A 15465-nucleotide genomic window follows, 5' to 3' on the forward strand; every position below is an offset into this window, starting at 1 on the left:
GATTTTCTTTGCCTTGTTACTGTACATTAGGACAAGCTAATGTGTTATTGCGAAGAGAACTGCACTTGAGATGGGAAAATGGCTTTCATTACCAGAATGCTGATGCAGACAAAGGCTTTTATCACACTGCATATTCTGCAGCTGTTTACCAAAGCTCTCCCTAGGAGAGAGGCCCTTAAAAACATGGGAGAGAAACAGTGAGGTGAAGTAAATGTTGTCCTTGTATCAGGGATCATTGTGAAATGGTTTCACTCTCCCATTCAGTTCTTAAGCACATGCTCAAGTCCTTTTGATTTCAGTGAAATTATGCACATGTTTAAATGCTCGTCTTAGCTCGGTTTGCCCATACTTTCTGGGCAGCATATTTGGACATGCATAGGCAAACATTAACTAGAACTTCTGCTTATCTGCCTGTTTGTATGGGTGTAACTTTTTCTTCCCTTCTTTTATTGTCTCCCCACACAGGACTTTTCACATATTTCATCTGAGTTTCAAAACAGTGTTGGACCCCGGTCACCTGGTGCATCAAACCCCCCAGGAAATACCGACTGGGACAATGATTACTCCAGCAGAGAGTGTGGAATTAACCACTGCAGGCCAGTAGACAAAACAATATACTACTAATATGCTTGGAGAGCTGTCTGCACTGTTTTCTTATGATCAGACACATGATAGTTTATAACTTCAAGAAAGGAAAATGTAAAAGAAATCAAAATGCCCTGTTCCAAAAACATGCATTATTTTAACGTTACAATGTTCCTTTTATTTAGTAACCTGGGTTCCTGGGAAAGTGAGCTGTCCTGTCCCCAAAACAATTGCTTGAACCTGAGGACTAAAATGATAAAAGGATAACTCAGTGAAAACTCCAATTAGCTTCGTCTCACTTTCATTCCTGAGTTGTGGAAGCAGTTTCTGCAGTGTTTCCAAATGCCGCTGAGCAAAGTTTTAATCAGCACTTTTTGACCCAAAAACAAAGGGTGGAGGGGAGGTGGTACACATCCACAGCTGTGTAAATTGGTAGAGCTCTGCCAGCTTACACCAGTTGAAGATCTGCCCCAAAATGTCCAGCAAGTTGTTCTGCTAATGAAGGTAAATGAATCTGTTCAATTGTCCCTTCTGCCAAGGCTAATCTAAAACATGCTACACGAGCAGGCAGTTTGAAAATTACATATACATTTAAAAAAAATATGTTTATATTCAAAGGAAAGAAAATGACTGAATCTTGCGATTTTCTTGTGTAAGTAAATGCACAGTAAAGGCACATTTACGCTGAGCAGAACAGGCCAGCCTGACCCACTGCTGTTATGTGCATTGGACAGTTCTTTTCTCATCCCTACCAATATGGTTCTCATTCACTGAAGTGAAAAATCCGACTTGACTAGTTTTGACTTTTTAAGTTTTGAAAATGTGAAAGACCTTTTCAAGTATTAGCAAGGATGGCCTCCCCCCGGCATGTGCTGGTTAATCAAGAGGAGCAGCTTCTTGTAACCAGAGAGAGGTTGATTTGCTGCCCCCGAACTTGAGAAAATGAGATTTGTTCTCTTGACTGGGACAGCTTCTGTTTCATGTGGGGGGGAATGCAGGGCCTAATCCTGAAAGATGGTTGACTTCAGTGGGAGCTGTGGTATTGCAGTACTATGTCTGCAGACAATAGACTTGTCTTTCAGCTTCCAAAATATTGGCCTCTACCACTTAAGCTAAAGAACTCGCCTGGCTAACACTAGTAGTAGGTCCATTATCTTTTCTGTAGGGCTGAGTATTAGAGGACAGCATGCCTCACTCCCTAATACACACAAAGTATTTTACAGCAGGCCTCCACATGTCTCAGGACGAGGCCTGTAAATTCTGCAGGGCTGAAGAGAGCTCTTTCCCGTTATGCCAGGATGAGAATTACGATATTAAGGATGTCAATGGAAAGTTCAGTGCAATGACATTCAAACTCCAAGGGAAGAATAAACTAAAACTCTGGAAGCATCTTAGTTTTTGAAGTTGAGAGGGGGGTTGGTGTATTAAAAGCACTCCAGCCTCTGCTGTATCCACTCCTCGTGGCACAAAAGTGCAGTGATAAGGAGTTGGGAGTCATTCTGTTTACCCTGTGAGATTTGGATGCTGCCCACTCTGAAAGTATGGAAGGGGAAGCATGATTGTTTTCTGAGTGCTTGTTTGACTTGCCTGAAATATAGTGCTGTACTGGAACATAGTGCTTTCACTATAGATAATAGCAAGCTTACAGGTATTTTGGAAATACAACACTCCTCTGTGCCAGCAGTGCAATTATGATCTCTTGATTCAGGCCAGATAGCACATACATTGTATTTGTTTGGGGTAAGTAAATAATCTGCTGAGCCTGTAGGATGCTTTGAACTTCTGTCTACTTGAAACAGTTCAGCTACATGGATTATTGCAGACTTTTCAGGGAAACCTTTGCGGGGAGTCCTTATGATCTGTATAAACAGTCTGAACTAAGTGAACTGCCTCCCAGACCTCGGGAAGGTACTTTTGGGTATTAAAGCCAAATGTTAAGACCTGAGTGCCTAAAATCAGGCATGTACATCTAAGAGGGTCCTGATTTTTAGAGATGCTGAGCACCCACAACTCCCATTGCAGCCGTGTAGGTCCACATTTTCAAAAGGGGCTTCAAATTTTGGGCACCTCAGACCTGACTAATGATTCGTCATCTTGGAAAAAATTAGCCAAGGTCTCTGAAGTTGGGGCACTCAAATTTGAGGTGCCCAAATGCTCAGAGCAACTTGTGCCGGCCCCTTCAAGGTGACTGAAGTTGGGCCTCAACAATTGAGGTACCCAGACTCGCTCGTTATTTCTGACAATGTTTATTGTTACGTATCGGTATGTCAGTGGTATGCCAGAGTCCTGGCCCAGAGCCCCCGTGTGCGGTAGATGTTGTACAAACACAGCCCAGAAAGGCCATCCTGCCCAAGAAAGCTTACCATCGAAATAACAGTGGCCTGAGGGCATCCTTTCCAGAGGTGCTGAGCACCTGACAATCCTATTGGCGCTAGCTGCCATTATAGGTCCTCACCAGTTATGAAAGCACAAAGATCTCCGTTTGGGCACCAGAATTCAAGACACGCAGGATCAGTGGCCAGTTTTGAAAATGTGGCCCTAGGCACCTAAAAGACGTCTGAACATTTTGGCCTGAAGGAGCAGCACTGGATACCAAACGTATCAGGAAAAACAAAACCCTATTTAGATCCAGCAGCAGCAAATGAACATTTACACTCCAGAGCTTGAGATGGTGATTCCGGTCAGGGCAGGAAGAGTTTCCACAGCTTTGCCTGCAGGAACAGTCAGGGCAGCATTCTGAGATCAGCTGGCTCTCCCTGCCGGTCCTTTGGGCATCTCAGGAGCAGGTAGCTCTGAGGGAGTAGCCCTTGTTCTCTGGGGAAGTCAGAGGAAAGTGAGGTGGTCTTCTCATGCTATTTATGATACCTTGGGAGAAAAATAAGTGATACTCAGTGTGAACATCAGCATTCAGGGCTATCCTCAGCAGCCTCTTTCAAGCATCGAAATGAAAATCCAGAGGTGGATAAGGAGCTGGTTAAAGGGGAGACTGCAGATTTATTCAATCTATTTATTGCTGACCTGGGAACCAAGAGTAGGAGTGGGCTGTAAAGTTTCAGGGAGATTTAGATGACCTTGTAACTGGGGAGTATTAGTAACAGGATGATTCAATAGTGAGAAGTGTAAGGTTTATGCATTTAGGGATGTCTAACAAGAACTTTATAAGATTTAGATGACCTTGTAAACTGGAGTATTAGTAACAGGATGAAAATCAATAGAAGTGTGTAAGGGTGCATTTTTAGGGATGTGTCAAGAACTTTAGTTAGCTGGATAAATACCAGGGAAGGGCCTGCATCTTGCAGGAGGTCAGACTAGATGATCATAATGGTCCCTTCTGATCTTGAATTCTATGATTCTATGATTCTATGATTCTAAGCACTTAATGAGTCATCAGTGAGTTTGTTTTATAAATATTACATGCATTTATCTCTGGTGAAAGGTGCTGGATTTTCAGGCCTAGGGATAAGTTGCACACACCCTTCCTCCAGACTCCATGGAGGGAGCTCTCTGGGGATTGGGTGGGGAGAGAAGTTCCCCATAGTGCGCCCCTCCAGGCATCCTGATAGAGGTAGTTAGATAAAAAGTGTATTATACAGAACACTGGGGGTACCATGGTAGCCGCATGAAGCACCAATGTAATTGGCCAGTGTGAGATGTGTGTTGCTAAAACAAGCTCTTTAATAGCCTGACAAAAAGCTGTATTGTATGCACAGGGCCCCATGCGATTCATGATCAAAGTTCATGCATTTCATGCCTTTGTCACAGAGAAAATATCAAATTTCATGGGTTTATCTCAGATTCCTGGAAGAATCATATTAAAACCACGCTGATTACGCAGAGAACGCCAGAAAATAATGATAGCAAATTATAACAATGAACTGAACTGAGTTCTTTCCACTTGTACAGACAAGGCTCAGTACTGAAGAAACACAGTTCCTAAGGCTCTTAGAACTAGAACAGGGGTTCTCAAACTTCATTGCACCACGACCCCCTTCTGACAAAAATTACTACATGTCCCCCTTCCTGGGGTCTGACGCCTGAGCCTGCCAGAGCCCCGCCGCCCCATGCAGACGGGGGGCAAAGCCCAAGCCCTTCAGCCTCAGGTGGGGGGCCTGTAACCTGAACCCTGCTGCCCAGGGTTGAAGCCGAAGCCCGAGCCGCACTTCCCAGGGCTGAAGACTTTGGCCCCGTGTGGCGCGGCTCAGGCTTCGGCTTTGGCCCCGGGCCCCAGCAAGTCTAAACACCAGCCCTGGCAACCCCATTAAAATGGGGTCGTGACCCACTTTGGAGTCCCAATCCACAGTTTGAGAACCGCTGTACTACAGAGACACATTCTGTTGGAAGCCCAGTTTCCAAAGCTGCATTATTGAATTTCAGAGTCAAATTCTTATTTCATTGTAAGCACAGTTTGTCAGTGATTGTACCCACAATAATGAATTTGCACCTCTTGCACTTACTAAAACCTGGTATTTGCTGCCAAGATGCATGGTTTGCAGGGTCTCAATGAGACTATAACTCCATCTGTCTATGTAAGTACTTGTATGTGAAAGCTGAATGTCTCCATAGCATCTCCAACAAACTTCACGATAATTTGCAGATCACATTAAATGTTAAACTGGACTGCTCTTCTCCCATCATTTCTACTCTTGGCTGTGGATTGTTGACCACATGAATAAACTGACTTTGTATCAACAAAGTTTAGGCAATGCATGCTCTGTCATAAAGGAAATTCATATCTCATTGGGTTTGATTGATTGGCGCAGTTTTCAGTGTTATCAGATAATCGCTAGATCGGGTAATTCCCACTTCAATCTCAAAATTGTGCTCAATAGAATTGTAATTAAAGCAACAATCTGGGGAGAGAAATCAGCAATGGGCTGGTGAGAATCTGAATGTTTTCCATGGTGATGCAACTCACAAAGTCTCAGGTTCCCATTAGCTAGGGTTGTACCAACCTCCCTAAAGCAACAGGCAATACCATCTTGCTTTCCAGATTAGTATTTTCTATGCTGCTTGTCTGATCCATACATTTGCTTTGTTTCTATATATTTGTAGTCATCTTGGCCATTCTCTTGTCCAATGTTGCATTGTTCTCCTGAGTCTGTTGTCCAGACAACTTTTAAATGAGTAACAAGATTGTGCTTCCCTCAGGAGACTATTCCGCATCTACTAACTCCTTGGTGCTAGGAAATATTTCCTGATAATTCAGCTGAAATTTTGCTTAGCTCGGTTTAATCCAATTACTGCTAATTATATCCCACTAAATGATTATGCTGTTGCATTTATACCCTTCAAATACTGATATATCATGGTCACATATTCCTTCAGTTATCACTCAGCCCAGCTATGCATATTTAGTGTTTTAAATATTTCTTCATCAATCAGTCCCTCCTAACCCTTCATTATTATGTTGATTTTACAAAACTCCACCCAATTTTTCAATATCTTTCTGGTTCTGAGTTGTCCAGAACTGGAAGTAATAATACAGCTATTATCTCTCTATTGCTGCCTAAAGAGTGGCTATCATTTCTCTGATTTGTTGCAATCTAGAACCGTGAAATTGTGTGGCTTTTATTTTCCCAGATATATCACAAGCTACTGACTCGAGTTGTCTCTTCTCTGTCACCCCTTGGCCTCTTTCACCATCACTGTTTCTCAAGTCCCTTCTGAATACCTGGGGTTTGGATCGCTTTCCTTCAAGTATTTCAGCTTGAAGCTCATTTTGTGATTACCTGCCAATCTTTCTAATCTCTCCAGGCCCCTTTGCATGTTTCCTCTGCCCTCATTGGCAGTTGCAGTTCTTCCCAGTGTAGCATCATCTGCAGATTTCATTTATGTTTAGCTCCCCCATCTAGATCTTTTTAGGTAGCACTTCACTGAACACCTCCTTACGATTTAAGGCATTATAATTCCCCAGGCCTATAACCACTTTTCCAATCTGACAGTCATTTACAAGAGTTAATATTTTCAATAAGATTACACAAGGCACTGTAGTAAATGCTGTACTAAAATCCAAATTGAAGCCCTCTATTGCGTTGTCTGCATCTGATAATTAGGTGATTTGGTAAAAAGAAAAAATGTATCCCAGTAGCTCTGGCATGGTGTTTTCATTATAAACCCATGCTGGCGATTGCTTGTAGTAGCTGGTGTCCTCCAGGTCAGCGATGATTGATCTTGAAAAGCTGAAGAACTAATAGGTCATCAAATGGAGTTGCAGAGAGATGTAAAAACCATCTCAGTTCTGTGGTTGTGATGTTCACGGTCGTGACAACGCACTGCCATGACTCATCAGCATCATGTCCTGGTGCAAACATTGCAAGACAACGTCTCATCTCCATGGGCTGATTGTCTTTGTGACTCTGTAACTCCATTCAGCAAATTTTCTCCCCTCCCTGCACTCCACCTTGGTTACAAGGAGAGAGTGAGGGATGGTCTCCTCTTTATCCCTCTGTACCTGGGAAAGATTCCCCACTTGCACTCCCTTTCTGGAGCCCTCTGCACGCTCCCCACAGCCTCACTGGTAGGAGAAGCACTTCTGGAATCAGCTCAGCTTGGTCTCATGCACAGCAAGAGGCTCTGATCAGATCCTGTCGCTTGTGTCACCCCTACATTCCGTATAAAACTCTAGAGCCACATGATGAGTACTGGTGCTCAGGCTTTTTAGTATTTGCACCATGATATTAGTAGGGACTGATGTTTCTGAGGGGTATTACTGACACGGATGGGCTTTCCCTTGTAAAGATGCTACCATGTGTGTTCTTTTCCAGTTATGTGGTATCTGCCTGGCTCATAGTTTCTCAAAGATATGGTCAGCTGTCCAGTCCTTATAACCCTCATAACTACTTATTATGATTTGCTATTCTTTGGCCCCATTTCCCCACCATCCTCTGGGCACCTTACCAAAGCTGAATAATTTACTTTGGGATGCATATCAACCAGGCCTGCAGACTTGTGTATGCTCAGTTTGTCCAAACGAGGAGACGCTCACTAATTCATACTAATGACTGGGAGAGCCATTCCAGATGGCTGAATTTTCCAAATCAGCAACTGAGTGAATAAGCTCCATAAAAAAGCAAAGATAAAACATCACAAATAGACTTAGTTTGAATTCAGTTATTTATGGTAATGCATTGTAATAGACTAGGAAATGTTCTGTAGTGCATATTGTAAAATTAATGAAGTTTTGGTACTAGAAGACCTCACTACTGCTCGTTGGTATTAAATCTTTGCTAGTGCAGTAGGGAAAGACTGTGCATTTTAAGTGCAAATTATAAAACATGCAGATTAGTGAAGTGTGGGCCAGGCTGCGTTCCATTGCTCTTGTTTTATCAACAGCTGCATCAACCAGGCCTTCGGTACTTCATTGCCCACATTCCTTTTTCTTTATTACTCTAGTTAATAATCACACACACAAGAATCTCCCAAAGTTGTATCATTTTTCTCATCACCTTTTAAAGCCAGACTTTTTTATGGGGCTAAATTTGTTGGAGCAGATTTGTTTATATTATAAAAGCCATAAAAGAGCCTTCCAGAGTTCATGCCTTCGCTTTTGGCAACCCTAAGTACTTTACTTGCATGACATAACCCTCTAGACCTGGGAATGCCTCTTGTTTGGCTGGCTCCATTCCGTTGCTTGTGGCTAATACGTTCCCAATGGGACCAGCTAGGGTCACCTGCAGTCCACTGCTAATGGCAGCTTAAAAATTCAATTACCATAAGAAATTGCAGATGGCTCATTTTGGCTGAAAAGCGATTGGGCTGCGGCTGTTCTGTGGGTTACATGCTGGGAAACTGCGTGGTATTATGTTGTGAATTCCTCTTGGGAATTGTTACCATTGGGAGAGCAACAAGGAACCTGATCTGGTAAGCCCACTGATTTTGGTGGGAGTGCCAGATTCATAGTGCACGTCTACACTGCACACTAAGCCCGGGCTCTGACTCAGGTTTGAGCCCAAGTCCCCCTTCCGTCCAAACACAAATCAGTCCGACTTGGGCCAGCAAGTACTCAGAACCTAGGTCCTAGCACTCTGCAAAGGGGCAGAGGGGGTCAGAGCCCAAGTCCTCCTGTGACTCAAGTCCAAGCCCTGTCACATTGCAGTGTGGACGCAGCTCAAGCTGCAGACTGAGTCAGAGGGTCTGCGTAGTGTAGCATGGCTGCAAGACCAGGTCTAGCAATTGTAAACCGAGGTTTACAGTGTAGTGTGGACGCTGAAGCACAGGCTTGGAACCACTGAGTCCACTGACTCCCACAGACCCAGGCTTAGTGTGCAATGTAGACATACCCGTACAGAGCAAAGGACTCTTGCATAACAGAGTCTCTCTGGCATAGGTGGCCATAAAATACTCAGAAGTTGTTGTTTTGAGGCCGAAGGAGACAACCACTGTTGGACAGGAGATTTGGAGGCTGATCACAGGTGTAAAGTTAACCCCGTTTATTTAGGGTCTAATCCTGGCCCTGGAAGTCAATGGCAAAAATCCCATCCACTTCAAATGGGGCCAAGATTTCCCTAAGTCTTGGCAGAGCAGGGCCCATGCAGAGCCCAGTTCTGCAAGTGCTTACTACCAGGGGTAGGGTGTGCTTTTCCTGGGATTGCTCACAACACCAAGCACTAGGACTGGGACTAAGCCCCAGGTCCTCAAAGATATTTAGGCTCCCAACTTCCATTGATTTTGAAGACGGGTCCCTTTGTTAGGTCTGGATTCTGGTAAGCACCTACACAGGCAGATAGGTTGTGGGAGCAGGTAAGTTGTCCTCCCTGCCCTCCTGACGCCTGGCAGAACAGCAGTCCCTGTACCCCATGGGGCTGCTCTTTATGTGTGCCCCCAGGGCTCCCAACCCCCAAAAGGGCCAGCAAGAGTCAGGACTGTGACTCTGCCACCAGCATGCAGCGGGAGGGGTGCTGTGCTCCATGAACAGATGAAGCAGCTGGGTGCTCTCCTGTGCAGTGGGGTGAGGAGGGGGAAAGGAGGTCTGGACAGGACTGGGCCTCTGGAGCGCTTGCTCTCTCCATCCCTCCCTCATATATGCCAGTGCCTAATAGACATGACAGATATTTGTTAAAAACTGATCACATTAAAGTATTTGCTTGGTGGGGAGCCTAGTATGGAAAGTGTGTGAGGAGAATAAAAACTGAGAGCAAATGTTTGGCCTCCCTGTAAAATGCAGGTGTTGGGGCAGGCCAGGAGCTGGTGTAGTGCTGGAGGCTCGTTAGGTTTACTGAAGTTCATTAAGAATTTAAAAGTGCCCAATTTGTTGCTGTTTTAATTGCCTGTTTGTCACATCAGGCATTGATGTTGCTGCTCTCACACGCACCCCCAGGCAGGCCAGTGCAGTTACATCTATTCAAATCTGCCTCGTAACACCGTAAAAACCATAAACCAGCTCAAAAGATACAGTCGCGATTTGTGGGACGGCTCATCTCTGTGCCCTCCCCTCCAACGCACCTTCCCTGAGGGTTGTTGATTTTACAGTTGCTGTGCTGCCTGTCTCACCGCTCTCTGTCTTTCGTTTCCCTTACAGCATGCTGCCAAGGGACAAGTCACTCTACCTCACCTAAACCCGCCATCTCTTTCCAATAAGGCTCAAAGGAAGGACACTTGAGAGGGTCTATAATACAGACCACCCAGAGGGGCGTCACGCAAGTCATACAGACAAGAGAGCTGAGCTAACACGTCTCGTTGCTGGCTTCATTTCCAGGCTCTAAGAGCAGTTTTCTTTTATTATTTTGAACTCTAAAGTCTACTTTTCGTGGAAGCCCAAACCTCATAAATCATGAAGAACAAAAAAACAAAAAAAAACAAACAAACAAAAAAAAAATAAGAACACGGTTTATCTGCTTGCCATCAGCTTAGCTATGGACTGTTTTCCTAGTGAACTGCTTTTAGACGCAGCGTAGGCACAGGTCTGGTGTCCTACCGCATTAGGCCGGCTCAGTAGGAGGATGCACTCTTTGACTTGCTAACAGCACTAAACTTTGTGCAGGAAAATGTGAAGTTTGTGTGAATATTGTACATGCAAAGGCCTTGGATGTCTGGCAAGAAAAAAAAAAGTAAAAACTGTTCCTAGATGGGTGGGTGGAAAGAGCAGCTGGCAAAATATGAAAGGAAAAAATGTGAAAAAGATCATGAAAAAATATAATTTGTTGGATAGTTGTAAGTAGTTTACTAAGTGTTTTAGAACTGTGCTAAAGACATCTTTAAGATTTTTTTGTGGAAAAAAATTAGTAGTTTACTTTATAGTAAAAGCATTTTATATTAATTGTAGCACATTTTTTAGTTATACATAGAAGGGAGATGTGTATAAAAAAACAAAAACAAAAAAAAGCCTGCCAAACTTGTTTCTATTATTTGTACAGCAAGAAATGGACAATTTATATCCATGTTGTATGGCATTATTATATTTTTTTCAGCCATATGTCCATCTATTTAAAATTGCTGACAATGATTTTTGTCTATTTATGAAGAATTAGAAAGCAGAATTACAATTTATCATAAGGTGCATTTTTTGGGGTTTTTTAATTTTTTTTGATGGTGCTGTTTTCTCAGCACCCAGCACATTCAGTTCACAATGCTTATCTTACCTTTCTTTATAATAAAACATATGAAAAGTAGAAATGAACAAGACTCTCTTCTTATTTTGTGGGCAGCACCCAGAGGTAATGCATACAAACGAACCACCCCTCATTGACTGTGGCCCCAATCCAGCAAAGACTTATGCACACGCTTAATTTTACACACATTCCCCCTGACTTAGATGGAATTATTCACCCTGTGTAAAGAGAAATGTGCATATGTGTTCACAGGATCTGGGCCTATATATGCAATGTTTTTTTACCCTTAAATTTCTGATATCTACTCTCAACATTATTAGACCTTAACATGGTTTATTGTCTGGAATTTCCTTGGCCTTTTTAATTATTAACAGGTCATATATGAACATTAAACTAAGAAATCCAGAAATGAATGCTATGTATAAAACTAACTGTTAATAACTTTGTTTCATTATGACAATTTTTTAATATGGAACCTGTGGACAAGATTTCAGTGAGTTTTAATTCTCTGGAAAGTTTGAAGAGTCTGTGTTATTCCATCAAGATCATTCAAACAAACAAAAAAAAAGTGTGATACGAGGTGCTAAATAGCTTAAAGGACCAATTTTTAATTAATTTTGCCTCACAATGTAAATTTATAAGTCAGTTTAACAGATTGACTTATAAATTCTCAGAAAATTCATCCTGTGCTACACAGTAAGCACTGCAGATTTGGGGAGGATACACTGAATTCTTCATTCCATAACAAAGGTTGAGTCCCCACTTCCGTGCAAAACATTTTTCTTCTTTTTTTAAACTCTGAGGGCCAGACTCACCAGCGTACTCTGGGGCTTTGCGGAGCTCTGGAGTGGGACGCCCAGGCCTTGTGTAGTGAGCAATCAGTGCGTGAGAGAGGCTCCTGAAGCCCTGCAGCCTCAGCTTCGCTGCTCACCAAAGCAACACTGCCAGGGGAGCCCTTAAAGCACAGAGACATTAGTCCTCAGGGACTATGTTTTTCCCCACCCCAGGCTCCTGTTTTGCATTCTACCATTTTCAATTTAAATGGTTTAGAAGTCTTTCCTTTAGTGACTAAAACACTTTTTGGTGGTCCTCTATGTAGACACAGTCACCATTAGCTGATATAATGGCACTGCCTACTGTGTTAAACTTCGTACAAATTTCCTGTAAAATATGCAGAGGCCTACAAACCACTGCACCTCCTTCAGGTTTGTAGGAAACTTCCAGTCTTTAAAATGTTTGGTTTCTGGGGTTGGGATTCCAACCTGTCCTCAATGACTATATCTCGTAGGAAGGTTGTGACTTCTCACAAACTATTTGTTTCCTGCAAGTTTAAACCCTGACCCCTTAGAAAGCTTTAGCCTCCTTTCCAGTCCTGCCAGTTTGTTCCCTCTGTGTTTTATGGAAACAAAGTCATCTAAGTGCATGAGGTTCTCTAGAGTCAAAACTTGGATGAGATCACTTACTCCCCTCTGAAACATCCCTGGTACATTCATGAGTCCAAAAGGCATTCTGCAGAACTGAACAAAAGCATTATTTTCTCAATCCTCGGTCCCACTTTAATCTGATGGCTCCAGATACCAAATCAAAGTTACTAAAATATTTTGCTCTTGATATTTTATCCATGGGGTATGCTATGTTTGGAAGTGGGCAGCCATCTTGAACTTCCTGGGAATTATGTCTCCTATAGCCAACACATATGCTCAAATCTCCATTAGGCGTTTTTACAATTACAGTTGGGGATGACCCATTGATGCCCATTGCTTCAGACCATCCTTCAGCTTGCGATTTAGCTTCTCATTCACTAAGATCGGATATGCCAAGGGAATCTAATGTGGGGGCTGCCTCAGAGGAACATTCCCTGGCCTAAACACAATCCAGCGTTGCACCTGATCATCTCCCCCAACTCTTCCTTATTCCTGGAAAAAACAGTAGCAAGAGTGACTCTTCTAGTCACTTCCTTCCGTTGCCTTCCAGGGATGCTTCTGTCAGATCAACTCCCAGCTTTTTTTTACCCACTCGACTGCTTCACATCTGTTGATTTCTGCTCTTGTGAGAGGCTTTGAGGCACTGGTGACACTGATGTCTCACTAGCTGCACTGCATGCCCAGTCACATGAATGACACTTACCCAGAACTCCCCAGTTTGGTCCAGCTCTTCACAGAGTTCTGCTACCCCGCAATCCTGACTGGATCTTGGTAGTACCAAACACTCCCACAGGCTCTCTGCGGCTGTCCTTTATCCTAGGGGTATTATTGCAGGATGACCTGGCACCACCACCACTTTATTCAGTGCCACCCCAGGGAGCAGTTCTTCTCCATCACCCCGTAGCCATGGTAGAGGTTCTTCTAAGGCGCCAGGACTTGCACCCCAGGGTCCACGTTTCTTCCTACCCACACCCAGCAGGGAGACCTGAATGCTGTTCATGGACAAGTGTGTTCTATTAACACCCCAGAAGTTCTCGCGATGCCTTCAGATCTAATCCACTCCCAGTACAACAGCACTAGAAATACTGATCACCACAGAGTCCATTTAGTATGCAGAGACCCCAAGTTCAGTGAGAGCTGGATTTCTTCTGTTGCCTGCAGTAGCTGATGATCTATAATCACTAATTTGACTCCTGCAGTAATTTTTCCCCCTTTTAGCAGCATGTGTCCTCCCTGAATCAGACTTATTTCAGCTCCTGAGTCGAGCAGCATTGTGGTTTTCCAGCCATTGATGTCTCCAGACATATAGTAATGTGTGTCTGGGCAGCATTTCACATGGGCCATTCAGTAGTTGCTGATAGTGGCCCTACTGCATCAACAGGTGCTAATTTCCCTGCCGTGGCTTCCCCCCGCTTGGGCAATTCCGTTTCCAATGGCCTTTGCCTCTGCATGTCCTGCAAATACCAACTGGCCTGGGATGCACTCGGGAAACAGCCCCTCTCCTCTGACCCAGGTCAGAATAGCTTGCACTTGGGCCTCCTCCAATTTTTTAACAACTTCACTAACTATTATTTCTTGAAGTGCAGCATCTGGTACGAAGGAGTCACTGTGAGGCTGTGAATTAACGGCTGATATTCCATTCTATATAGGTTCTCATACCACGCTCATCAGTGTAGATCTGAGCACCCTCCAGTCAAGCATTAAGCAACGTGACCAACATCTGTCGTGTTTGTTCTCTCAGCCTCTCCCTAGAGGGAGAAGCATGTGCAATGGCGTGGCTTGTTTTGGTAGGGTGTGTCTTTTCTTTAATATAAATAAACCTGTTGCTCTGTGTTTACATTCAAGAAGGCAAGGTCAAAGCAACGCGCCTGGCGGAGTTGTCTCGGACCAGCTGTCCAGAAAGTTCTGTCTCCCACGCAGACCAACTTTACTTTCAGACTTGAGCGTTCCATTGTGCCGAGGCAGTGACATCTTCACTAAGGGCAGGCTGTGGCTTCATTTCTATTGAGAACAGTGGCGGGAGGGAGGGGGGTGGAAGATACAGCCATTTTGAAAGAGGGCAATTCCTCATCAGTTTCTCTGAAGATTTTGTTTACTAGCCTCTCTTAAAGATAAAGTTTCCTTTACAAAAAGCAACCTCTACTCCTAAATATTGCTTTTCAAAAACTACCCACTGTGCCAGATTTACTGATTCCCCTCTCTGCCAACTTTTGTTCAGACAGGTGATGTTTTTATAAGGATATGAGTCACCAGAAATGTGATGGCCATAGACAAATGTCAACAAGAGACCAATTTCAAACCTTTCCTATTAAATATTCATGAAAAGAAACAAAAAAACAGCTAGGATAGAAAATTCGAGTGGCATAAAACCGAACACAATGTTAAGTATTACACCAAAAGGCCACCTGCTGGTACAGACACACAGGAATTAACGTAGCATTTTAAGCCCATGTTAGAACAGAACCTTAAATTTAGAGTCACAACCAACACTTCCATAATAATCATAGCTATTAGATACTACAAACATTAAGAGCTTATCTTAATTACAGCCTCATTTCTTTAAATGTAAATTTTAAAGAGTTTTAACTATATGGAAAATGTGAAGATTCTGTTATTCCATTATTAACATCATTGGGGGCGGAGGGGAACAAGGTCTGATACCATATCCTACATTTTTTAAAGGAGCCCATTTTTAACAGAGATGATTTTGAGCCATTTTAGTGTTTAGTCTCAGATTAATTTTAACTGACCTTTAAAGGTAGATTAGGTTTTTTCATATTTCACCCGGCATCACAGCAGAGCAGAGTTAAGGTTGTTTGGAGTGTGATAGAGTGTATAAATCCCATACTGGTTAACATGGCTTAATAGAAGCCTGAGTCCAGTTAGGCCACTGGATGTTGGGCATCATG

The 15465-nt window shown here is 43.3% G+C and overlaps 1 protein-coding gene across 8 annotated transcripts in view; it reads left to right on the forward strand.

The window, feature by feature from the left end:
* TOX2 (TOX high mobility group box family member 2) overlaps positions 1 to 10693 on the forward strand; it is a 257961-nt gene extending 247268 nt beyond the window's left edge. For all 8 annotated transcript variants that reach the window (XM_039499255.1, XM_039499252.1, XM_039499258.1 and 5 more), the window contains 2 exons: positions 466 to 596; positions 10103 to 10693. In XM_039499255.1, coding sequence (XP_039355189.1) covers positions 466 to 596; positions 10103 to 10139 — 168 coding nt within the window. In that variant the 3' untranslated portion in view covers positions 10140 to 10693. The remainder of the gene's footprint in view (positions 1 to 465; positions 597 to 10102) is intronic.
* The last annotated feature ends 4772 nt before the right edge of the window (positions 10694 to 15465 follow it).

The sequence above is a fragment of the Mauremys reevesii genome, linkage group 13 (genome assembly GCF_016161935.1).
Source record: "Mauremys reevesii isolate NIE-2019 linkage group 13, ASM1616193v1, whole genome shotgun sequence".
Classification (NCBI taxonomy): Eukaryota; Metazoa; Chordata; order Testudines; family Geoemydidae; genus Mauremys; species Mauremys reevesii.